Raw genomic sequence first — 27,844 nt, forward strand, 5'->3', positions numbered from 1 at the left:
TCTATCTATCTATCTACTGTATATATATATATATATATATATATATATATATATATATATATATATATATATATATATATATATATATATATATATACATATACATATACATACACATATACACACACACATATACACACACACATATACACACACACATACACAGTGCATCCAGAAAGTATTCACAGCACATCACTTTTCCCACATTTTGTTATGTTACTGCCTTATTCCAAAATAAATTAAATTCATTTTTTTCCTCAGAATTCTACACACAACACCCCATAATGACAATGTGAAAAAAGTTTACTTGAGGTTTTTTCAAATTTATTAAAAATAAAAAAACTGAGAAATCACATGTACATAAGTATTCACGGCTATGCTCAATACTTTGTCGATGCACCTTTGGTAGCAATTACAGTCTCAAGTCTTTTTGAATATGATGCCACAAGCTTGGCACATCTATCCTTGGCGAGTTTCACCCATTCCTCTTTGTAGCACCTCTCAAGCTCCATCAGGTTGGATGGGAAGTGTTGGTGCACAGTAGGGCTGTGCGATATGACCAAAATCTTATATCCCGATATTTCATTTCATATCCCGATATAGTACATTTCCTTTATATAAACTATTCACTGAATACAATCACCACTCCTTTTTTTTCATTTAAATTAAAAAAATCAAAAATGAGAAGTACTCAACTTGTAATTATTTCTGTTCTTTTATTTAGAACATTTGAGCAAATGTTTGACTTAGAATGTAAACATAAAATGTTAATGTATCAAATATAAAACACTTTTCAAAAACAAATTACTAAAGGCCCAATATAAAATACTGCTATATAAAATGCCTGACATAAACAAAATGTGAACTGTAGCAGCAATAACTCTCACAACATATATTAAATATAAAAGGATCAAAGCACTAACAACTAAACTATATAAGGCCAATAAACCCTTTAAACAAAATAAATACAAGTCTAACATTAACTGTCAAAACCAAATGTAAACATTGTACTTCAAACTGTAGCAGCAATAAGGCTTACGACAAAAATATATTAAATATATATTAAATATAATATTTTTTAGGCTACATTCTAGTAAAATGTTAGTTTGCACATCGTAGTGTGGCAAATCTCCGTTAATGAGTTACAGCTGATCGCCCCGTGCTCGGAACTGGACGGCGCTAACGTGTTGATGCCGTCCAGCCCCAAGCACGGGGCGATCCGCGGTAACTCGTTAACGGAGATTTGCCGTGTTAATGCAGTTGTGGCGTAAACGTAATTTTAACAAGATTAACGCTGACAGCAAATGCTGCAGGGAAAATTATGCCTTAAGCAAATTGTTTTGGTAGCAATTAATCTTCCAAGCTTTTAACATGCTCGTTTAAATAGTACCTTTACAACTGTAATATCCTACGTGGCCTGCCTCTCAGTTGTAAACTCTCTGCATGCTCGCTCACGTGCTTTTTGCGGAGGTAGTAGAAGAGGTTTGTCGTGTTGGAGTCTGTGGTAGCGATCGGTTTGCAGCATTATTTGCACAGTACCGTTTTCTGGTCCGTGTCAGACTCTTCAAATCCAAACCATCTCCATACTACAGAGGTAGCCCCTCGTTTAAGAACAAGGTCCTTCTGTGCTACCTGGTGTTGCCTCGTCTTCATCAGCTATGCTAGTGTGTCTGCATCCACGTGGTGGCCATCAAAACAATGAAAAAAATATTGCCGTAAACAGTTTATTTTGCGACACCACGAAACAAACGATAGCGTAATGTGCAGCGATAGAAGTTTTCATATTGTCATCCGATATATATCGTTATATCGAACAGCCCTAGTGCACAGCCACTTTAAGATCTCTCCAGAGATGTTCAAATCGGATTAAAGTCTGGGCTCTGGCTGGGCCACTCAAGGACATTCACAGGGTTGTCCTGAAGCCACTCCTTTGATATCTTGGCTGTGTGCTTAGGGTCGTTGTCCTGCTGAAAGATGAACCGTCACCCCAGTCTGAGGTCAAGAGCGCTCTGGAGTAGGTTTTCATCCAGGATGTCTCTGTACATTGCTGCAGTCATCTTTCCCTTTATCCTGACTAGTCTCCCAGTTCCTACAGTTGAAAAACATCCCCACAGCATGATGCTGCCACCACCATACTTCACTGTAGGGATGGTATTGGCCTGGTAATGAGCGGTGCCTGGTTTCCTCCAAACATGACGCCTGGCATTCACACCAAAGAGTTCAATCTTTGTCTCATCAAGATGATCCCACAAAATTGTTGCAATTACAAATGTTTTGGCATACAAATGTTTATTTCCTATATGTGCATTGGAACAACACAAAAACACAGAAAAAAGCCAAATCTGACATCATATCACACAGAACTCCAAAAATGGGCCGGACAAAATTATTGGCACCTTTTCAAAATTGTGGATAAATCGTGTTATTTCAAGCATATGATGCTTGTTTGAACTCACCTGTGGCAAGAAACAGGTGCTGGCAATATAGCAATCACACCTGAAGCCGGTTTAAATGGAGAAAAGTTGACTCAACCTTTCTGTTGTGTGTCTGAGTGTGCCACACTAAGCATGGAGAATAGAAAGAAGAGCAGAGAATTGTCTGAGGACTTGAGAACAAAAATTGTGGAAAAATATCAACAATCTCAAGGCTAAAAGTCTGTCTCCAGAGATCTTCATGTTCCTTTGTCCACTGTGCGCAACATAATCAAGAAGTTCACAACACATGGCACTGTAGCTAATCTTTCTGGACGTAGACGGAACAGAAAAATTGATAAAAGACTGCAACGAAGTAAAGTCCGAATGGTGGATAAACAGTCCCAATCAACTTCAAAATATATTCAAGCTGTTCTGCAGACTCAGGGTGTAACAGTGTCAGCTCGAACTATCTGTCGACATCTGAACGAAATGAAACACCATGGCAGGAGAGCCAGAAGGACCCCACTGCTGACACAAACATAAAGCCAGACTGGAGTTTGCCAAAATGTAATTGAGGAAGCCAAAATCCATCTGGGTGTACGTCTTGTGGTCAGATGAGACCAAGGTAGAGGTTTTTGGTAAAGCTCATCATTCTACTGTTTACAGAAAACGGAATGAGGCCTACGAAGAAAAGAACACAGTACCTACAGTCAAACATGGTGGAGGTTCGAAGATGTTTTGGGGATGTTTTGCTGCCTCTGGCACTGGATGCCAGAGGATGACTACCAAAAGATATTCGGGCACAATGTAGGGCCTAGTGTCAGAAAGCTGGGTCTGCATTAGAGGTCATGGGTGTTCCAGCAGGACAATGACCCCAAACATTGCGCTGGAGAGTTCTGAAGTGGCCAGCAATGAGTCCTGATCTAAATCCAATTGAACACTTATGGAGAGATCTCAAAATTGCTGTTAGGAGAAGGCACCCTTCAAATCTTAAACCCCTTGACCAGTTTGCAAAAGAAGATTTGTCAGAAAATTCCAGTTGAGAGGTGTAACAAGCTTGTTGATGGTTATAGGAAGCACTTGATTTCAGTTATTTTTTCCAAAGGGCGAGCAACCAAATATTAAGTTGAGGGTGCCAATAATTTTGTCAGGCCCATTTTTGGAGTTGTGTGTGACATATCAGATTTGGCTTTTTTCTGCTTATGTTATTCCAATGCACATAAAGGAAATAAACATGTGTATACCAAAACATTTGTAACTGCAACAATTTTCTGGGGGAAATGGTGTATTTTCTGGGAAAATTCCAAGTGTGCCGATAATTTCGGCAATGACAATATACATTTTTTTTTTTTTTTTTTTTAAAGTGAAACCGGCGAAGTAAAGACAAATGAGAAACTCGCACATCCACAAAACCGCTGACTGTGCCTATTTTTTATATTATATATCCTATGTTTTGTTACATAGAACAAAAGAAAAAAGCATCTCATAATCAGCCTATAGCTCAGACTTTTTTATAGCAAAAAACTTGCAAAAAACCCAATTTGTGCAATTTGAAGAGCTGAATATTTGTTATGTATTGATTTTTCTCTTGAGTATGCACAATGAACAAGTGCCAAGTTATCCAAAGCATTTTTTAATGTCATTGTGAAATGAAATCTGGGTGTCCAAATCAATATACATGACAATTCCCATTTAACCCCAGGAATGTGGTTACAAACAGCTAGATCAAATTATAAACCTATTTTGACATCTTTTCTTACTTTCTGACCATTAACAGACACTCTAATCATTCTACCCTTTTGTCACTCTCAGGTTTTAAAGGGAATACACGGTACATACTTTTAGTGCTGGGCAGTATACCGGTTCATACCGAAAACTGTTTTTTATTTTTGTTTTGTTATGGATTTTTCTTATACCACAACACCGGTTTAAACTGCCTAAACAATGTTTGGAATGTGGCGCAGTGGGAAACTGTTTAACGGGGGACTTTTTTCACTGCTACACAGCTAAAAACACATGCAACGGAGTACATGCGTTAGTGGAGGTATTGCGCGGGGGGGTCCTTTTTTTACTGCTACACTGCTAAACATGTATGCAAAGGAGTACATGCGGTAGTGGAGGTATTGCGCGGTGAAAATGGACAGAGAACATTCCAAAACTGAAGCTGTAGCAGACAATAAAGTTGAACATGACACAGAAGAACTTTTGCCAAAAAAAAGCAGTCATGTCTGTTGCCTGGAGATACCATGGTTATAAAAGATCGGATGTGGACCATTATGTTCAAATCTGTGAATACTGTTTCATCATCATCAGGTGCTGCCGTGAGTGGCAGCCATTCCAGCAGCTCCGTGTATTACTTTATTGTTCTACCTTTTTTCCTCTATTTTTCTCTATTTCACTGATCACTCCTACCACTTTCTTTTACGTGGACTCGTTCCCTGGACACTTTTTACTACTTTTACTACTTGGACATGGATTTTTACAAGCCGAGATCATCTATTCAAGTAGTCAACTTTAAGCGCCATGAACAAATGCCAACGCTGGTGTGGTTCCCTATTTACCTGACGAGGTAAGAAGGCGGTATCGGGGTAGCAGAGCCAGTGCTAAGATAAGCATCTAGCAAGAAAGTGGCGTTACAAACCTTCGGTGCCTTCTGTGATCCTGGGAAATGTGAACTCACTACCAAATAAGATCGACGAACTGGCTGCGCTGGTGAAAAATGTCAGGACCTACAGAGAATGCAGTTTGCTGTGTTTTAGTTAAACATGGCTAACAACTAACATCCCAGATGCTAACGTGGAGCTACCCGGGAAAAGCACAGTTAGAGCGGACAGAGATGCAAGCACCTGCTTTAAGCAGAAAGGAGGAGGACTCACTCTATATGTAAATATAAGATGGTGTAACTCAGGACATGTAAATTTTAAAATCTCCACTTGTTGCAGGGACATCTAATTGTTGGCCATAAGTCTGCATCCCTATTACTTGCCCAGAGAGTTTGGACACGTCATTGCTGTTATTGTTTACATCCCTCCTCGGGCGAACGTGGAGATAGCGGGTGATGTCATTACAAACACAGCACCCTGAGGCGTTTGTGCTAATCGCTGGATACTTTAACCATATGACGCTGGGCAAAACATTACCTGCCTTCTCCCAGTATGTGGATTGTAACACCCGGGGAAATAGGACTATCGACTATGCAAACGTTCAAGACGCATACAGAACCACCCCGCTGCCTGCACTTGGGGAAAGCAGATCATAACCTGGTTCTGCTTCGGCCTCACTACAAACCAAGAGTGAAGGAGCTACCTACAACCATACACTCATTCAGGAAGTGGTCCCCTGATGCAGAGCAGGCTCTGAGAGACTTTGGAACTACAGACTGGGAAATCCTGCAGGGGTCACAATGTGAGAACATTGAGGAGTTTGTTGACGGCACTACTGGCTACATCAACTTCTGTATGGACATTGTAGTTCCAGTAAGAACAGTATGCTGCTATGCTGACAACAAGCCATGGATTACAAGTGACATCAAGGGCCTTATGAACCAGAAGAAGGGCTTTTAAAAGCGGTGATCAGCATGAGCTCAAGCGCATGCAGAAGCAACTCTGAGTCCAGCTCAGGGCGGTGAAGGAGCAGTACAGGAGAAAGCTGGAGCAGAAGTTGCAGAATAACAGCATGACGAAAGTGTGGGATGGGATGAAGATCATTACTGGCTGCAGCTTGAAGCGGGGTGCCACCATTGAGAGAGAGACGTGGAGAGAGAAAACCAGATGAACAACTTCTTCAAAAGGTTTGCCCACCCTAACCTCTAGAGTACTGCACCCTCCACCCATCCTTCTGCTGATACCAGCATAGGAGAGAGTCTCTCCCAACCCACAATTACAGAAGCCCAAGTAAGCAGAGAGCTGAGGAGACTTTGTGCCAGCAAAGCAGCGGGTCCAGATGGAGTATCGCCATGACTGCTGAAGGCCTGTGCGTTGGAGCTGGGGAGTCCTCTAAAGCGCATCTTCAACCTGAGCCTGGAACAGGGGAGAGTCCTGAGGCTTTGGAAAACATCTTGCATCACCCCAGTCCCAAAGGTATCACGTCCTAGTGAACTGAACGACTTACAGCCTGTCGCTCTGAAGTCACATGTGATGAAGACCATGGAGCGGCTGCTGCTTCACCACCTGAGGCAGGTCCGCAACGCCCTCGACCCTCTGCAGTTCGCATACCAGGAGAAGGTGGGAGCGGAGGATGCCATCATCTATACACTACACCGATCCCTCTCCTACTTGGACAGAGGCAGTGGTGTTGTAAGACTTAGGTTTCTGGACTTCTCTAGAGCCTTCAACACCATCCAACCTCTGCTCCTTAGGGACAAGCCGACAGAGATGGGAGTAGATTCTACCTGGGAACATGGTGGAATATCTTAAAAATAGACCTCAGTATGTGCGTCTCGGGAACATTGTGGTCAGCAACACAGGAGCACCGCAGGGGACTGTGCTTTTTCCGGTCCAGTTCAGCCTATATACATCGGACTTCCAATACAACTCAGAGTCCTGCCACGTGCAAAAGTTGGGAAGGAGGAGGAGTATAGGAAACTAATCAAGGACTTTGTTAAATAGCGTGACTCAAACCACCTCCAACTCAACACCAGCAAAACCAAGGGGGTGGTGGTGGATTTTTAGGAGGACCAGGCCCTTCATGGACCACATGATCATCAGAGGTGACTGTGTGAAGAGGGTACAGACCTATATATACCTGGGAGTGCAGCTGGATGATAAACTGGACTGGACTGCCAATACTGATGCTCTGTGTAAGAAAGGACAGAGCCGACTATACTTCTTTAGAAGGCTGGCGTCCTTCAACATCTGCAATAAGATGCTGCAGATGTTCTATCAGACGGTTGTGGTGAGCGCCCTCTTCTATGTGATGGTGTGCTGGGGAGGCAGCATAAAGAAGAGGGATGCCTCATGCCTGGACAAACTGGTGAGGAAGGCAGGCTCTACTGTAAACAAAGAGCTGGACAGTTTGATATCCGTGGCAGAGCACTGAGCAGGCTCCTTGTCAATAATTGAAAATCCACTGCATCCACTGAACTGGATCATCTCCAGACAGAGGAGCAGCTTCAGCGACAGACTGCTGTCACTGTCCTGCTCCACTGACAGACTGAGGAGATTGTTCCTCCTCGACACTATGCGACTCTTCAATTACACCCCTGGGGGATAAATGTTAATATTATACAATATTATTGTCTGTCTGTTATACCTTTGTTGTTATCACTCTTATTTATTTATTTAATTTTTTTTAAGTATTATTAATTTTATTGTAATCATTCCATACAAATCAATCAATTTTTACAAAAAGTAAAATTGAGTTAAGAACAAGTCGACCCCCAGCCCTGAGAGAAAGAGCAAGGCAAACGGCGTAAAATTTAAGGCCTGTAAACATACCTAAATTAATAAGTTTGATAAGCCAATAGAGATGAAAGCAGAAGACAAAGAAATACAGAAATAATTGCGTCCTCTGTGCTTTAAGAGATATTTTAAAATATTACTGATTAGATCCTGCCATGTTTTGAAAAAAGTCTGTACAGATCCTCTAACGGAGTATTTGATTTTTTCCAATTTCAAATAGTATAACACATCGGTTTCCCACTGACTTAAACTGGTTCTTCCAGGTTAGCAGAATAAGTCTGCGTGCCAAAAGTGTAGTGAATGCAATCACAGTTGGTTTGTCTTTCTCCACTTTAAACCCATCTGGAAGAACCCCAAACACAGCTGTTAATGGGTTAGGAGGGATTGCGAGACCAAGGCTGTCTGAAAGGCAATTAAAAATTTTGGTTCAGAATGATGTTAATTTGGTGCAGGCCTAGAACATGTGACCCAGTGAGGCTTGGCTTGAGGGGACTTGGTTGCAGCGTTCACAGGTTTGATCATGCCCTGGAAACATTTTGGAGAGTTTTAGACGAGACAGATGTGCTCGATATATAATTTTGAGTTGTATAATTGTATGTTTTGCGCATATGGAGCTCGAGTGAATTCTCTGCATTGCTACTTTCAACTCCTTTTCTGATATATTAATTGAGAGATCTTTTTCCCAGTGTCCTCTTGGATCTTTGAAAGGGAGGGATTGTGTTTGCCCAGAGGGAACTGGGCGGTCTCTTGGTCTTTTTTTCTCCAGCCTCTGGAGTTTTTTTTTGTATTTTCTGTCCACCCTGGCCATCGGACCTTACTTATTCTATGTTAATTAATGTTGACTTATTTTTATTTTTTAATGTGTCTTCTATTTTTCTATTCTACATTTTGTAAAGCACTTTGAGCTACATTTTTTTTGTATGAAAATGTGCTATATAAATAAATGTTGTTGTTGTTGTAAAATGATTTTATATATTGCAGAGATGGTGTCTGAGCAATATTTTTTCCAGCATGGATGAGGGTGCAAGATGAGGAAAATCAGGAAGGTTCTGTTTATCAAAGTTCCTGATTTGAAGATAGTGAAAGAAAAGTGTAGCTGGAAAGTTAAATTTGGAATGTAATTGTTCATAGGATGCAAAGACCTTGTCTATATAAAGATCTCTAAGCAAGTTAATTCCAAATTTTTTCCAGATATTAAAAACTGCATATGTTCGCGAAGGTTGAAAGAGGTGGTTGTCTTGCAGATGTGCCACAGATAAAAGCTTCTCCATCTTAAAATGCTTTCTACATTGGTTCCATATTCTAAGTGAGTGAAGCACAATTGGGTTATTAGTATATTGCCGATAACGTGCGTTTATTGGGGTACAGAGCAGGGAATATAAAGAAGTATTGCAGGATTTTACTTCTATTGCGGACCAAGCCTGTGTATGTTCTTTTATTTGTGTCCAGGTTTTTATCGCTTATATATTTGCTGCCCAGTAATAAAACTGGAACTTAGGTAGAGCCATGCCGCCTTCTGCCTTTTGTCTTTGTAGGGTCGCTCTTTGGATGCATGGATATTTTGAGTTCCAAATAAATGAGGTTATTGTTGAATCTAATTGCTTAAAAAGTGGTTTATTGACATATATTGGAATGTTTTGAAATAAAAAAGGAGTTTAGGAAGAATATTCATCTTAACAGTGTTAATTCTTCCAGCTAGAGTGAGATGAAGGGTTGACCATCTATGCAAGTCTTGATTAATTTTTTCCATGCAGACGGCGAAATTTAGTTGATAAAGAGCTTTATGTTTACTTGTGATGTTTACCCCTAGGTATTTAAACTGTTCTGCAATGATAAATTAAAGAGTTCTTTATTAGTATGCTGCTGCTGGGGTATGTAAATTTCCCCTTGGGATTAATAAAGTCTCTATCTATCTATCTATCTACACTACTGGACAATACTGCAAGCCAAGTTGTACTTGTTTTATTTTTTTTAAATACTGTGCAATGTACCTGGGTACTGTGTAAAAGTGTGACGATATGTTGTCTTTATTCTTTACATTTCCACTTAAATCTCATCGCTTATGACGAGAATAAAGTTGTCATGTTGACTTTATTCTCATTATTTGTCATTAAAGTAGATCATAAACTAAAATTCATCTTAAAATTAATATTTAATTTACTAGATTTTCTCAAACCCCGTCGTAAGTTATGTAGCACATTAAATGCTTTGTGTTAAGTGATCCCCGAGCCATGTTAATCGCTACTTGCTTCTTAAATTGACTTCCTCTTGCACTAAGAGGAGGCACTGGCAGCACACAGAATAGATTAATTTCATGATATTCCTGCTCCCTGAACATTTAGAATGCTCATATAAATACTTAATATAAATTTTCATGATGAAATGCATTAAAGCATGCATTAATCTTGTGGGGGCACAGTGGCATGGAGGTTGTACTGCTGCCTTGTAGCAAGGGAGTCTCGGGTGTTCCCTGCCTTGAATTTGTATGTTTTGCTGGTGGGTTTACTCGGCGTGTTTCAGTTTCCTTTCAAAATCATGCAGGATGTGGGGTTTTGTTATGCTATATTGACCCTGCTAGTGTATGTAATGCTCGTATTCAACCTGCGATGTGCTGGTGTTCCAGATTTGCTCCTGCCTCACACACAATGCCTGGTGGGATGGGCGCAACCCTGAATGGATGGCATAATTAAAAATGTAAAACAAAGATTTTTTTTGAAGTTCTGAACACTCCGTGGTCTAAGTTCATAACTAGTTTTAATTTCACAAAGACATTTATAGTGTGGTGATTGGTTATATGGAGAAAAAAAAAAGGAAGGATAGGAACTGGGGGTTTGCTACGTCAGACAGAGACAACATGCATGCAATAAAGAAAGCCCGCTCAGAAGAACATCCATTGAATTCTGTGTTTGTGTCTCCGACCAACAGATCACGAACCCAATATTTACACAATATTTCAGTTAAAGCTGTGCGATACCCATTCATACATCCAGTTTTTTGAAGCCTCGTCACATCTGCCATAAAGTTCTTTACACTGTACACCTGGGGACCCCCTACTGCAAGGGAGCAGCATTAATACCACACTACCATGCATGTTTAATACCTGCTTTAATGTATTTTATCCTGAAAATGATATCAAATATATATCTTATCATTCTAAATTTTCAGAGAGTCAAGTGTGGAGGAAGTCAGTTTAAGATTTGTATTGATTAACAACTGGGTCAGGGAACATTTAAGGCAAAGCATTAAATGTGCTACATTAACTTATGATGGGGTTTGGGAAAATCTAGTAAATTAAACATTGATTTTAGGATGAAATTTAGTTTACGACACTCTAATTATAAAACTAACAAGAAAAAAAAGAAAAGGAAACATTTTGAAAATAACGTAACGATTGTCAAAGTAATTGTTTTGTGTATTTGACCGCAGCGTCACAAAGTTGTTTTCGTCTAGCTGCATCAGAAAATGTATCATGACGTCTGACATGCCTCCAGTCCTGTGCATGTCTTCATAATCCTTAGCCGACGACCTCATAATCGTATACGTGCAAAAGAAAGTGCGAAGCGCCTTAATATTAGTTTGCCACGGTGTAGAAAAGGGATCTCGTGTTTGCACTTGTCTGGGCTATAGCTCAGGGGGAGGAAGAAAAAAATTAAAAGTGCTCACTTTAACTTAACGCAGTCATGGTCTCAAAGACCGGCACAGCTATGCGCGTGCACCGGCTGCTCAAGTTTTGCAGGGCAGGAGGCGCCACTTTTTGCAGACAAGTTCACATAATCAAAAGTCTCCGCGCTCTTTGGAAGTCATATTATATATATATTGTCAGGGATGCCAGGGGCAACGACCCGGCCGGGACACCGTGAGGGACCGGAAGAGGGTCAGAGCCCACCCTGGATCACGTGGGGGCCGCCTTCCTGGTTGCTCTGGGGGCCACGGGTACAGGGCATGGAAGCTCCACCCTGTAGGGGCCCGTGGTCACCGCCAGGAGGCGCCCCCAATGCCTTGGGGACTTGTTACCCCAGCACTTCCGCCACACCAGGAAGTGCGGGGTTGGGGACGGGGGGGTAGTAGAATTAGGACGGCGCCTGGAGAGCTGCCCGGAGGACAGCCGGCACTTCCGCCACGCTGGGGCGTGGCCAGAGGAGGAATGCTGGGAACACCTGGGGCTCATCCGGGGACTGTTTAAAAGGGGCCGTCTCCATTCATTCAGCGCTAGAGTTGGCTGTCAGGAGGACAAGGCAGAAGAGAGTGGAGGCGGCCCGAAGAAAGGCATATTGTGGCCAGGACTGTGTGTGTTTGGGGTTTGTGCACTAATTTGGGGTCTTAGTGACCATTGAAAACATTTGGTGGTTGAGAAACAACATGTCCACCCCGCGTCCACAATATATATATATATATATATATATATATATATATATATATATATATATATATATATATATATATATATATATATATATATATCAGCAACACTCATGACAATGTCAATCATGCTACGTTATTATTAAAATGTTTCCTTTTCGTTACTTCTTACACACACACACACACATATATATATATACAGTATATATACATATACATCCACATACGGTATATATACATATATACATGTGCACAAAACCACACTTTTATCAAGGCTTCCGTCGGGTAGTCTTTTGAAATGAAATTTTCCTCCAATCAATCAGTCGTAGCAACGCGCTTTCTTCCGACTGTTACATTTTTGTAGCTCTGATGTGTGAATCAATGCAATCGGTGTACCAGGCAATCATGCATTGACAGAAGTTCCCCTTTGCTTGGAATGCAAAGTGTGATTAAATGCGTTATTTTTAACGCGTTATGGAGCACATGCATCGAAGCTTCTCAGCTGTGCTTGTGCTAAGAAAAGGAAACATTTTAAAAATAACGGAACACGATTGTCAATGTAACCTTTTGTAAGAAGTGCCTGGAGGATTCAGAGTGTGGAGAAACTCTAGAGACAGCGTGTGTATTAACTTGTGGATTTTTCTGTGAGTATTTGGTGGCAGCGTCACAAAGTTAAAACTTTAGGTTTACACCGTGCTTTGTTTCCGAAGTAGCAGCACTCATGAATATGGTTGCATGTGTCAGTCGCTCGCTTCTTATTGTTTCACGGCCTTCTCAATTGTATAATGCATTTTTTCTTCAGTGCTTTTTGGAGCTCTTCCTTGTTTTCTACGTACTGCGTTGACAGTCAGTTCACGTGATTACGTGGGAGGCGTGATGTCACACGAAACTCTGCCCCCACGGCAATCAAGCTCAACTCCATTACAGTATATGGAGAAAAATAGCTTCCAGTTATGACCATTACGCGTAGAATTTCTAAATGAAACCTGCCCAACTTTTGTAAGGAAGCTGTAAGGATTGAGCCTGCAAAATTTCATGCCTTCCACCCACACGGGAAGTTGGAGAATTAGTGATGTGTCAGTGAGTGAGTGAGTGAGTCAGTGAGGGCTTTGCCTTTTATTAGTATAGATAAACTATGAGAATAAAGTGGAAATGTCGAGAATAAAGTCAACATGTCGACTTTATTCTCGACATACAGTTTTTGTTTTCTTCCCTATTTTTTTTTTTCTTCACCGTGGCCCTAATACGATTCCGTAGGGCTATATCACAAATAGCATTATAAATGCAAGTTGCAGTTTTATTATTTATGTATACAGCTTAGCTTGAAGCAAGGTCCATATTAATGCAATTTGCCTAAATGTTGGTTCAGTTGGTAAAGATGTCATCACCAAGTTGCACTTGTTTTATTTTTATTTGGTGAATACTGTGTAATTCACCTGGGCTTGAAGTTTTGAAATAATAGTATTATTACTGGAAGTTGCACTATTATTTATTTTATTGTTATTATTTATTAGTTTAAATATTATACAGTTTAATGATGGTAAAGTTGTTTAAAAAGTCACTTTAACGTGTCAGTGGCCAGAGATTGTTTACATTAAGAGAAAGTATAATTGGTTTACAAAAAATATTCACTATTTATTCCTTTTCTAAGACATGCTCAGTGCATCACAATTTTTGACAAGCATCTCTAAATATTTTACTAAGGCTTTGCCTCTTTGGATGGTTGAAAATATGTTGCCAAAATTTTATCTTAAGTTGTTTGCAAAATTTGTTCAATAAAAAGGTTCTATATTTTGACTGCAACTGTCATGCAGTGTGATTCCTTCTCTTCATTAGTGCCACCCCCTTGAAAACTATCACTTTATGGGGCCATGCAAACCTGTATTAATACTTGTGTGCACATTAAAATGTTTTTTTTGTACAATGTACAATTCTCATGACAGTGAAATAGGTTATTCTTAGCCAGACTACTACAGTAATTGCAGTGGAAAATGTGTTTAACATCCACTCATGCATGGGAAAAAAAATACTATTGCATACTGTGAAACCGGTATAATTTTGAAAATACCCGTGATATAGAATTTTGGTCATACCGCCCAGCACTACTTACTTTATACCAGATTTTGTATAAATACATTTTGAAATAAACCTTAATTTATGCTATCCTAATTTTGAAAGTACTGAATAAAAGTGAAAGCAGAGATTATAATTTTTTATGCAACAGATTTATACACCACACAATTATATTAAGAGGATTCCAATGAATAACTCACCTTGCGCATACAATGTTAGCACAGCTTGAATTGCTATATACACTCCAGAAAACTGATACGTTTCAAACATTACCTAAAAAAACAAATAACAAATTAATAAAACAAATACACAGACTACACAAAATTGTTGTCGCAAGCAATTTAGATTGTATTTTTTCATAATAATCCCTAATGATTTATAAATACTATGCAAATGTAGGATGTAAAATATACTGTATACAGCATGATCATCTTTAAGACAAGTTTAAAATGGTAATTTCTAATACTCAAAAATATTTATATAAAAGTTCACTTTTTCCCTCTGTATTATCTAACGTTTTGAGAAAATAAAGTTAAAAACATAATCATGTGACCAATTTTGACAAATAGTAGATATTTGAAAATTTTTTTAAATTTGTGACTGAAGTACAGTACTGCAATTTAAAAGTAGTACTTGGTGATTCATGTACTATACTTTTATTTATTAATGACAGATGTTGGCAAATTCTAAACCTATTTGTAGCCAAAAAATGTAGCAGTTCAATAAAAATTATATTAACGTAGGTACTGTTCTATGCGTGATCACCATTTATGGATGCAAAGTTCTCTAAATAAGTGGAAACTGTATGAATCAGTTTTCATAATCTACATATTCAATACAATTGTTAAAACACTGGAATGCTGGCAGAAATAAATTCTGGGATGGATAAGCCCAGCTCAAGTTACATCCTTGTACACATTCAAACTCATATCTAGTTGGATCTGGTAAAGACTAAGCCACATGGAATTTCAGTTGTAGCCTTCACGTAGTCAGTCTGAGGCAGTCAGAATCACACTGCTGTGATCGTCTAATGTGACATACCCAACGACCAAGACCAACTAGTCTGTGATTGGCTAGGTTTGATTTTTGTCCTTAGTATGAGGGGCACAGACTTCACATGCAAGAGTAGAAAAATAATGAGCATTCAATCAGAATTACAATGTATAGAACGTAGAAGGAATAAGGAACATACCTGTGTTTTATATACTAGGTAAAAAAAAATGGTGACACAGATTGCCACTGAACTCACTGCAGCAGTTTAACCGTCGCACATCGCTGGTTCTATCAGGCAACATGCTACTGGCTATAAGAAAAATGCACGAGTATGACTATGCTAGAAGATTAGCGTTCAGTTGGTAAATGTGACATATATAATTTGACACGGTGCAGCGACTATATCAGTGACTGTATTCTGTAAATATGACATACGCTGTGACAAAGAGTCACGAAACAAGCTGACTGAAAATTAAATGGGTAGACAAACTTTCTCATGTGATACCGATTCAGAAATTATACAGCAGTAGAGCATGTACTGCTTTCAACATCAGCCCTCTAGCATGGTAGTGGAGAGATAGAGTGAACAGCATGTGAGAAGAGGGTTTTCAACTTGAAGAGATATATTTACAGTGGAGTGGTCCTAGCCAACTGCACAGTAATTACATTTTCGTTTTTCTTAAGAAATATAACCTATTGCTGATTTAGGTTCCAGCTGCCCCACAATCTTAACCTAGATAAATCTGTCATGAAAATGGATGAAATGGAAGTTCTTCACGGGTCCAATCAGGACTCATAGGTAATGGATCAGTAAGACATTGAAACAGGAAATAAAAAGGACAGCCATTGCTGGAGCAAGTTTGATGTTAACTCAGTAAACAAAACAAAATTAACATTTAAGTTTTTGCAATGTACTTTGTATTTGTTAAAATGGTCATTATTACCATGTGTACAGAGTATAGCAAGGTTCTTACTTTCATGTGCTAACATGTAACAAATCTTGTGTTACTGCAGTGCAAATATTTTAATACAAAAAAAAAAAAGCTTAGAAAACATACAGTACATTAAAAGTTGTACACATGCACACTTGGAAGTTTCCAATGTTTTGATTTATGAATGTCTAATACGTAACACCAAACATACAGTACATTTCCTTTATGAATATTTCATGAGAATATTGCTCTGGGCAACTCCATAGTGGAAAAAAATAGTCCGGCAGCTCTCTGGGTTTGGTTCCAGAGCTCTTGCTGTGCAGGGAGTTGAGCCTGGCTATATCTAGTCTGTACCCTTTCACTTCCCTTGGTAGCTTGGGTTCCTTGCCTGCCAAAAAGGTCACATTCTTTGTTCCTAGAGTTGGTTTTAGCAGCTGGGAATCAGTTTGCCAAGTCACCTGCCTTTGACTGCCACCCAAACCACAATGCAACAGACCCTTATGACTCCTCCTGCAGGTGGACAGCTCACTGGTGAATAACCCCATGTTGCTCAATCGGGCCGCTTCACTTCTACAATTCTTTCAGTTCATTGTTTTTTTGTGCATCATGTGCTCTGTGCTTTTCTAAAAATATACCTGGATAGATAAATGTGGGTTACCTTAAATAACTTAAAAGTATACGAAAAATCAGTACTGCTGCCAAATTCCTTGCTATTAGAAATGGGCAACTAATCACACTACAAATAATGCTTTAGGAATAAAATAATGAAGCCTCTAATCTGGTCTTTAATACTATCTCAAATGTGTCTATACTTGCATGATTTTTTAACATGGCTGATGATTTAAATCAGTTTACTCTATTGAGTTTATCCAGCATTTCATTTTACTACCCCTTCTGTTTTGGAGCATTTATTCAGACATTCTAAGCAAGACTACGGTTTAAGATTGATATTAAACTTTTCTAGTGAAGTGAGTAATAATGACAAGGATGGATTGGATTAGAAATGAGTACATTAGAGGGTTGGCTCAAGTTGGACAGTTGGGAGACAAAGTCAAATAGGCGAGATTGCATTGGTTTGGACATGTGCAGAGGAGAGATGCTGAGTATATTGGGAGAAGGATACTAAGTACAGAGCTGCCAGGGAAGAGAAAAAGAGGAAGGCCTAAGAGAAGGTTTATGGATGTGGTGAGAGAGGACATGCCGGTGATGGGTGTAACAGAACAAGATGCAGAAGACAGGAAGATATGGGAGATGATGATCCGCTGTGGCGACCCCTAATGGGAGCAGCTGAAAGAAGAAGAGTGAAGTGAGTAATAATAAAAACTAGGCACAAGACAATATCCTTATTCCACAAGACAATACATATTGCGGTTCAGGCTTCACAATAAAATAATCATCACTTTATCTTGGTGGAAGGATTTGAGTGTTCCAATGATCCCGAGGGCTATGTTGTCTGGGGCAGTTGTGCCTAGTAAGGTCATCCAAGACAAATTAGTCTTGAGTGAGGAAGCCAATTAAGAGTGGTTTGCAGAAACTTTGTGAGAAGAATTAAGGAACCAGTAACCTCACCCAAAAAAAAAAAAAGAGAAACTGGTCCCCTACTGGAAGCTAGGCCCAGATGTTTCAAGAGCAGCGAGGTCCTGGCCTACGTACTGTGTATGCAGTGGTAGGCAAAAGTCCATTAAGGCCTGAAGCGATACTGGAAGCCAGGACCTAGGTCGTCTCCCTTTTGCACAAAAAACAAAAAAAAAAAAACTAAGGACTTCTCTACCTTTTTGTCATATACACAATCTCTCCAATCTTAAAATGGTGACAATTCGAGGGTGAATATGTAGGGAAGAGAAAAAATGAATACAAGAATATGTAAATGTTTAAGTGATACAAAATATGGTCCTTATGGATGACATTACAGTTGTGACCCTCTAGGCTGGCTACTTTGAGCACCTGTTTAAAATTATCTTCTGGCTAGGACGTAGGGTATCTCTGGGTCCAAGGTTATTGAGGCTGATCCTACAATTAGCTGTGAACCACACAATCTCAGTGAGGTTGCACAGATGGTGAACCACCCAAGGGTCGGGAAAGCTGCAATGACCTCGTAGGCACAGCCATCAGCAGTGTGTCTGAATGCAGAGAGATTATTGACCTTGTAGAGGGGTTTACTTACTTCAGCAGTGACATTCATATCTTTGGCAACTCTTCTAATGAAGTGGGGAGTCATGAGGTTGCTGGAAACGGGACAAAGGTCTAAGTCTTTAGAGTCCTGATGCTTCCTGTCTTGATATATGGTTATAAGACATGGATGCTATCCAGTGACCTGAGATGAAGACTGGACTCCTTCGGTATTGTGTCTCTTCGGAGAATCCTTGGGTACCGCTGGTTTGACTTTGTGTCGAATGAGTTGCTCATGGAGTCCTGAATGAGGCACATTACTTGCATTGTAAGGGATCAGTTATGGCACTATGGCCATGTGGCGTGATTCCCTGAGAGTGATTTGGGTTGCAGGATCCTCATTGTTGAGGACCTGGAGTGGCTGGACCTAGCCAAGGGAACACCTGGATGCAGCAGATAGAGGGTCATTTCCGGAGGGTGGGACTGGACCGTGTGTCTCCCTGGGGGGGTTGCCAACCAGAATGCTGAGCTGTTTCGTTATATGGTGGGTGTGGCAACGCACTGTACCAGTGCATGCTTCCCCAGCCTGACCTTATACAAAAAATCAAGGTGTGAAGGGTGAGGTAACTCACCTAGGTAAATGGTTATAACAAAAACTGGTTAGGATGAATAACTCACAGCTGAATGAAGTAATTAGTAATTAATTAATTAATTAATCTAGTAATTAGCTAAATGTTAAAAATATCTGGACAGCTCATACTGAACAGCTAGCTGAAAATAGTGGAATCAGTTACTCCTTCAGTAAGCAAATATAAAATAATTTAGTACTAAGTAGCAGACTTTGAAGACAGACAGACAATTGACAATTTGTCTCTTCTGTCAGCCTAATTAAAAGAGTCAAGGCTGGAGTTTTTGTTAAAATTCTGGACAATAGTGACCTATTGAAAATGTATGTTGCCTATCCAGTTATTGTTTTCTAAGGACTGTATTTAAAAAAATGTTTTTGAAAACAGCAGGATACACATCTTTCTGGGTTTGTTCACTGCACATGCAGGAAATTAATAACTACTGCTCCCATATAAGCTTAAAGCATTTTTTTTTTTAATAGAGGCTCCCACACAGGCAACTCTCCAGAGGATGCAAAAAAATGTAAATGTCTAATCCTCACTATTTTTAAAGTGACTGGAACAGTAAAGCCCAATAGTAAATAGACACTGGTCAAAGGAAAACTTTAAGGAAGATTTTTGTTAAATTCTAGAGAATTCTTTTAACGCTTATTTATGATTAAAACTGTGGTTTATATATAATAGATAGGTATTCCAACAATTCATCAGCTTTTTTTAGGTAATTATTTTGGTAATAATTAATTCAGTTCTTTCAATACTAGTTTTAATGTCAAGTCAGCAGCCAATTCAGGCTGCAGGTGAAACCACATTAGGAGAGGGAGCTAAATGAGCATTACTGACACTGAAATGAGTTTACAATGGTGATTTTAAGGCTGTTATAATAAAACCAAAATCAGAAATATGGAAGCAATTTTCCTTATTACTGATAAAAGAAATCACATTCAGTTCAACCATACAACAGCAGTAACTACAGGTTTCTCCAGCTCATAAAAGCTTTGGTACAGTAACAGCAACAGAACTACACTTTCATTGTGTCAGAGAAGAGTTCATAGTGCAACTCTAAATGCAAGAGCAATACAGTGACAAAGAAAATCTGTCCTAAAAGGCGAATGGGAATGCTTGAGAAAAAGGCTGGATTATGGAAAGTGATGCGTAAAAGCAGATTTGTAAAAAAATAGCAATATACAAGCATAGTGTGTCTGGTGTGACATAATGCCAACATTAGTGGGAGGTGATGCAAACAACTGTTCTTTTATATTTGAATGTCAGAATTTTACCTACAAGTAAGACTTTTTTTTAGAATACATTATAATTATATTTAAATTGTAACATTCAACTTGTAAAGAAGGTCAGTAGGAACAAGACAGAATACATGTGTGTAAATGAGAGGGAGGTCAGTGGAATGGTGAGCATGCAAGGAGTTGAGTTGGCGAAGGTGGATGAGTTTAAACACTTCGGATCAACAGTACAGAGTAATGGGGATTGTGGAAGTGAAAAAGAGTGCAGGCAGGGTGCAATGGGTGGAGAAGAGTGTCAGAAGTAATTTGTGACAGATATCAGCAAGAGTGAAAGGGAAAGTCTACAGGACGGTAGTGAGACCAGCTATGTTATATGGGTTGGAGACAGTGGCACTGACCAGAAAGCAGGAGACAGAGCTGGAGGTTGCAGAGTTAAAGATGCTAAGATTTGCAGTAGGCATAACGAGGATGGACAGGATTAGAAATGAGGACATTAGAGCGTCAGCTCAGGTTGGACAGTTTGGAGACAAAGTCTGAAAGGCGACATTGCACTGGTTTGGGCATGTGCAGAGGAGAGATACTGAGTATATTGGGGGAAGGATGCTAAGGATAGATCTGGCAGGGAAGAAGAAGGAAAAAAAAAAAAAACACACTCATGGGCTGAGTAATTTACTTCTTTCTAGTATGTCTCAAATTTCAGTTAAATTAGACAAAGCACTTTTGTGGTATTTTGTATCTTAGTTGTAGAGGATGTATCGAAAGATCCTTTCTTATTGGATACTGAGTGCCCTTGATGCATCACCTGCCAAATTTCAGCTTTTTAACTTAAGAGGAAATAGCATTTTTGTTGATGAGCACCTCAGTAAGTCAGTCAACTTTGTATTTTACTTTTAACATACAGGTCAAATTCTGTTGCAACAAGTGTCAGGGACGTAAAAAAATATTTCACTGTAATGACATTCTGTATTTGTCGCTATAGTGCTTTCCTTTAACTTGCGTCCTGGCATTTGCAATCATTTCAATAGCTTCTTTAACGTTAATTTTTATCTTCTCCGGTATACAAGTTATGCTGGCGAGAATTTTTCTCAGCATTTCCTTGTGATAATACACTTTCAGGGTGCGAATGATGCCAAAATTCAATGGCTAAAGCACTGCTGCGCTGTGAGCCTGCTGTTGCCCCGGCAATGGATAAAAAGTCTTCCACAGACATGGTGATTCCACTTCGGGATGCTCTTTGGTGTGTCGTCACTTTCAGGGAGGTCCCAAAAGAAACCTCACAACAGTGACTTTGCTTTTTCTTGAATGAGTGCAACCACATAAAAATTGCTTTTTCGACATCTTCAAAGGCAGCAGTTTGCATATGTTTGCGCTGAGGCCCTGTCGATGGCGAAATTCCAAATTCACTGGCAACATCTTTTTTCTTTTTGCTGGAATTGAGAGCCGCAAAATTTAAAAGTTTTTTTTTTTCTAATGTGAATTTTCGTTTTCTGTGTCTTCCATTTCTATAGGAGGGTGACAATGACTTAAATTTCAATGGATTTTTTTCAAATGTTGACAAGCAATATGCAAAAGGTATCACTGAAAACCAAAGAAAACAAACACAGCAAAAAACACTTTTTTTGTGAAATATTGAAGGACTAGAAAATATCCCATTATATAAAAAGGGTGACCAGGCGATTCCAAGCAACTATATGCCAGTAAGCCTAATGGTCATGACAGGTAAATTAAAGGAAAGAATTAAGGGAACGACTGAACACCACTTAACAAGAACAGGTGTTTTACTTAAAAGTCATCATTGACTCAGAAGGAAGTCATGTTTTACCAACATGCTGAAATTCTATGAGGCAGCAAAAAAACGGCATGATCAAAGAGAAGCATATAGGTTGGGCATCAAACTAAAAGAAGTGTTCATAGATGGATAAAAAATTGCCTCAGACAAAGGAAGCAGTGGCTTAAGATGCAAGGAGCCCTATTAGAATTGGATGACGTTACGAGTGGTGTTCCAGGGTCAGTTCTTGAGTCACTACTATTTTTAATTGTGATTTGGATAGGAATAGAGGTAACGAGCTGGTTAAGTTTGCAGATGATACCAAGTATATTGGCAGATAATCTAGTATCCACTGAATCATTCTAGAAGGAACTGGACAGCATGCAAGCTAGGGGAGATTTGTGGAAGATTAAATTTAATGTAAGTATTACATTCAAGAAATATAAATGCTATTTTTGAATATACCATGGGAGGTGTGAAAATTGAAAGTACACCTTATGAGATGGATTTAGGAGTCCACAATATTACCTGCCAGACAGTGTCCAGAAATTATTAAGAAGGCTAACAGAATGTTTGGTTTTTATAGCATGAGGTGTAAAGTTCAAGTAGGTTATGCTCAGGATTTATAATGCATTGGTGAGGCCTCATCTGGAGTACTGTGTGCAGTTTTAGTCTCCAGGCTACAAAACGGGAATAGCAGCAATGGAAAAAGTCCAGAGAAGAGCAACTAGGCTGATTCCAAGGCTATAGGGTAGGAATTATGAGGAAAGATTAAAAGAGGGGATGAAATGTTCAAAATTGTATAGAATTATATATTAAATGATGACTGAAATGTTCAAGATTATAAAGGGAAAGGAAACTAGTACGGTGGATCAAGACTGCAATTTTAGAATGAGTTCATCAAGAACACAAGGACATAGTTGTAGTAGTATGGCAGACATTAGGATTTTAGGGACTTTTAAAAACTAGACTTGAAGTTGTTTTTGAACAATTAAAATGATACAACTGGAGAGCTTTGTTTAGCTTAATGGCCTGTTCTTGTCTAGACTATTATAAAAGTTTTTTACTTCTTTCAGCCAGCAATATTTGGAGTAAAACCAGATGGACAGCATTACTTAAGAGAAATTCTATTTTAATTTTTTAAACTATATTGCTTGCATGAAGACTTGTCTTAGTTTAGGCTTTTTCCAATTAACCATCTTTCATAGTTCAACATGAATGAGATTGTGTTTTTCAAATTGGAAAAATTAAACAAGCTTTTTTTCTAAACCTGGCAAAAATACATTAAGATTATTATAAAACAGCTTGCTGTGTCTGTGTTTGACTTTTGCTACCTTTTTATTATCAATGAGGAATCACACTTGGTCTTTTCTGTCATATCTCACATATGCGAGTAGAGGAAGCATAACGGCTATATTTACCAGTGTTGCTTAAGTATGTTAATCTGTATGTTAATCAGTATGTTAATCAGTATGCTCAAACATTAGAGGCTTACTAACTAAAAATGAAATTGAGTTTTGCCCAGCCTCATGTGCTTTACACCTGCTGCATTTCACTGTGTGACTTTGTATCACTCAAAGTTAGGTTATTTGTTTTATGCTTACCTCAATGATCTTTTCCCTGTTTTTTGTAGGGTTCATTGGCGGCTCTGTAAGCAGGATTTTACAGTTTCTGGAGTCAATGTTGAGTTTTTCAGGACCAAAGGTATAATCCCACAAGTGCTTCATGTCATCCCAGTTTCTGACAATACCATTTTCCATAGGATAATTCACTTCTAGCATTGAGCGTAACTCACTTGCTTCATCTCCCACCATTAGATCCTAAAGAGGTATTGGAAACTAATTTAAAAGCAGAACATTTTCTTCATGTTTAAACTTCACAATATTGTAAGATGAAAGAAACAAACTTCAAAAGTTAAAAGTTGGAGTAAATGGGAAACAGTGAATCAGTGTAAAACACCATGCTATAAGTGGTCCAAACAGCTGCAACAAATCAAAACATACAATTGTGAATCTTTTAATGACTAATTGTTTAAATAAAATTCAAGTCAGCCAGAGGGATTTTGTAGCACTCTGGACATCAAAGTATATAAGAAACAATGAATAAATACTACAAAATGTATGTCTAACAAATTAAATTTAATGACATCAACAATTCATAAAAAAAGTTTTAAAATTTTGAAACATATTTGATACAATTAAAAGATCGTTTAAACAGCATAGTGCAAACTTTTTTTTTGCAAAAGAATTACTCTAGAACACAAAGTGTACAAGTAAAAAAAAAAATAAGACATTTGCTAACAACAATTCAAGAATATAAAATTAAAATCTTGAACACCAGCAGTATAATGCTTTTACCATTAATGCTTAGAGATTGCAATAATAAAGACAACCTAACATAGTTGATAATAAACTTGACGTAAAACAGAAAAGTGCAACAACAAATATTTCAGGGATCCTTTTATTCTAAAAACAGTGGGAAGTAACAATCCCTATATAATTAATAAATTAAGAAAAAAAAATCAAAAACTTCATGCCAACATGACCACCATGCATTCTCAATTACTTCAATGCTATAAAAGTTCTATAGTTGAAATCTACTTCTAACCCATCCTCAAAATAATACTGTATATGCAAGATTTTGGGTGTAATTATACAAATTATGAGTAAAATACCATGCTTTAAATTTGAATGCTGCACTAACTTAAGTCAAAGCACCATCAGTTGGCATGCAGGGAGCATCTTGCATATTATGTTCCTAATGTTGCATAACGAGCAAAGAGGAAAAATGCACAAGACAAACAGAAGGTGTAAATAATTATGGAAGGCATACCATAATGCATGTAAATACTGTATATAAATCACTGGTTTAGGGAAAACAGAACAGGGGTCGTCTTTGGTAACTAATAAAGTCAAGTTAATTTTCTGTATCTTATTTTACTTTTCCGTTACACATACCATATATCCCTCTACTATCTTCTGTAGCTATGGATTAAAATATGCAAGGTATATGCGATTTAAAGTTAATGTTACAAACCATAAAACAGAAAAAAAATGGATGGCACCTTTAAATATTTAATTGCAATCCAGTACTTTGTAAAATAAAAATAAATTTAATGTCACTTTAAAGTTTATAACAAACTGCAGATCACTCCTGCATTTAGTGCAAGTTAACTAAAACAGAAATAATTTGTTATGAAGAATAAAATTTTTTAACCAAGCAAATAAAAGCAAAAAACAAACAAGAAAAAAAGATTTAGAAAACTGCAGCAAAGTAAAGAGGCAGTGGAAGGAAATCAAGCACAGCAAACCTTTCGTATAGCCAAGCATGTGGTGGAAGAAACTGACACAGCACACACTTAACCTCACTTACCATTTTTTTGTTATTCTACTTCAACAGGTCAAGAACGAAGAAGAGAGAAGCAAAGGGACAGGGAAAAAAGCTTGAGTGAAATTCACTCCAGAAAAGTACTACAAGCAAAAGGAGAAAAAAAAAAAAAAAAAACAAACCTAACTTCTTGTAAAATCTCTGCTGGAAAACAGATATTTTAAGGTAGAAGTATTGATTAAATTAAACATGTGGTCAATCAATTTCTATCTTATTATTATTTCTAATCTTCAATGAAAAGAAAGAAATTTTACCAATACTACAGGCATTTTTTAAGAATTTTTTTTTATTTTTTATTTTTTTTAAATCAAGTAATTTACAATGGGTACCAATTTAATCTAAGAGGTAATGTTGGTATTTGTAAGAAAATGTTACATCCCAACCTATGAAACATGAAATTGCTTGCATGAACATCAAAGCACAACCTTGAGGAGTATTCAATGTTTGAATGAATGACTTCTTGAAGTGTTCACTACACTAAATATCGTAACCATTTAATCAAACACTTTGAATTCATAATTTCATTTATGGATTTAAATATTGTTCAATTTCCCATTCATGATGTGAAATTTAATAGTAATCAAACACTGAAGAAAAATCAAGACATAGTGCATTATTCTACTAATCATAAAAACAGCAGATTGTGTAAGAAAACTGTCCTCTACACTTTTGCTTGAACAGTAAGAAAATTCATACTCATCTTTAAAAGGCAGACTATGTCACTTAGCAGATAGCAATAAATAAAGTTATCCTTCTAGTATTAATATTTACTTAGAAATAAATGGAAGTGTGGAAACACCAGCACAGCTAAAACTGAATTTGCTTATTAAAAGTCTGAATGAGTTAGGTGATTTGTAGGGATGCACTGATACTGATATCGGCCTCGATACCACATTTTCTAAAGTACTCGTACTTGTTAAAAGTCCCCCGATACCAGGGACCGATACCACGGTCTGAGAAATGTCTGTTTGAGCGGCGTGTAAGGGGTTAATCACAGGCGCCGAGTGCCCGCCCCCAGGCCCCGGCTGCAGCTCAGAGCCGGGAGAAGGCGAGGCGAGACATGTCAGCCGTGTGGAATGAAGACGACAAAACAAAGGCGGGCTGCAAATTGTGCTCAGCGAAATTGTCCAGAGGAGGCTCAAAAGGTAGCGCATTTAACACAAGTAATTTAATCAAGCACCTAAAATCCCAACACGACAACGAGTACAAAGAGTTTACCCACGCTTCTAAACCAACACAACCCACGCTGCAGCAAACTCTTGCAAGACGAGAGAAAATGTCCAGAGACAATCCACGTACTGTGAAAATAACACAGGCAATTATCGAGTACATTGCATTGAGTGACCAGCCACTCTCGGAGGTAGAAAATGTGGGATTCCTGCGTCTCCTCCATGTTCTGGAGCCCAGATATGATGTCCCAAGCCGCCGCTACATGACTGACACGGAGCTGCCTAAACTACACGACTCCGTGAAAAAACATATCCACAGCCTACTGCAAGCCTCCTCTGCGTTTAGTTTCACCACGGATATTTGGACAAGCAGTGTTAGCCCGTGTTGCTAATTAGCCTAACCTCCCAGTGGATAGATAGATAAGTTTCACGCCGCAACGAGCCATATTACATGCGAAACAATTCCGCGGCTCGCACACCAGCCAGGCTATAGCGCATGTGTTTGAGGAAATGCTCCAGACATGGGGTACACCTAAAACATCAGTACATGTTGTGCTTCGTGACAATGCCAAAAACATGATTAAAGCCATGAATGACGCAGGGCTCTGCCGTGTTTCGCGCACACGCTCCAACTGGCTGTTCACGAGGGCTTATTAGCACAGAGGAGCATAGCTGATGCTATAGCAGTGGGGCGGAAAATAGTTGGGCATTTTAAACATTCCGCCTTAGCCTACTCCCGCCTCGAGGACATTCAGGGACAGCTCAACCAGCCAATAAAGAGACTGCAGCAGGACGTACAGACACGCTGGAACAGCACGTATTACATACTCCAGTCCCTCATTGACCAAAAGCGAGTGCTGGGGGTGTGTGTGTCCGAGCATGAACTCCCTGACAATCTCACCGCTCACCAATGGGCTCTTAGGCTCTTATGGAGAAGACTGTTGCCATCCTCGCCCCCTTTGAGGAACTAACTAAAAAAGTGAGCAGCTACGACGCACTAGCCTCCGATGTCATCCCAGCTGTGACTGTGCTAGTGAGACTTCTAAACAGAGAAACAGACGAGGACCACGACGTCAAGACAATGAAAGCAACCTTACTGGCAGCTGTCAAGAAGCGCTTAAGTGATGTCGAGACCAACCCACTGTACTTCATCTCCACCATACTTGACCCAAGGTAAAGTCTGTGTGCTATAGGTATTCAATGATAAACTACAGTACTAAATGCAAGATTAATTTCCATCTGAAATATTATATTTTTGTAACTAAAATACACAAATACAAATGTATGCAATATATATAATATGAAATATATTTCCCTTATTACTACCAGAAAGCCAAATGGCTGGCATTTGTGACAGTGGTTTAGGGGAAACTAAAA

General features: G+C 38.8%; 1 protein-coding gene across 2 annotated transcripts in view; it reads right to left on the reverse strand.

Annotated features, from left to right (window-relative positions):
- Positions 1 to 27,844, reverse strand: part of LOC120516717 (actin-related protein 2-B) — a 94,317-nt gene that overhangs the window by 27,814 nt on the left and 38,659 nt on the right. Inside the window, exons 3-5 of one of the 2 annotated variants that reach the window (XM_039738594.1) lie at positions 25,284 to 25,298; positions 23,516 to 23,731; positions 14,446 to 14,518 (exon numbers count right to left, since the gene is read on the reverse strand). In XM_039738594.1, the coding sequence (XP_039594528.1) occupies positions 14,446 to 14,518; positions 23,516 to 23,731; positions 25,284 to 25,298 (304 nt within the window). The remainder of the gene's footprint in view (positions 1 to 14,445; positions 14,519 to 23,515; positions 23,732 to 25,283; positions 25,299 to 27,844) is intronic. The other variant, XM_039738595.1, reaches the window with a different exon arrangement.

Source organism: Polypterus senegalus, chromosome 16, assembly GCF_016835505.1.
Source record: "Polypterus senegalus isolate Bchr_013 chromosome 16, ASM1683550v1, whole genome shotgun sequence".
In the NCBI taxonomy this organism is placed as follows: domain Eukaryota; kingdom Metazoa; phylum Chordata; class Cladistia; order Polypteriformes; family Polypteridae; genus Polypterus; species Polypterus senegalus.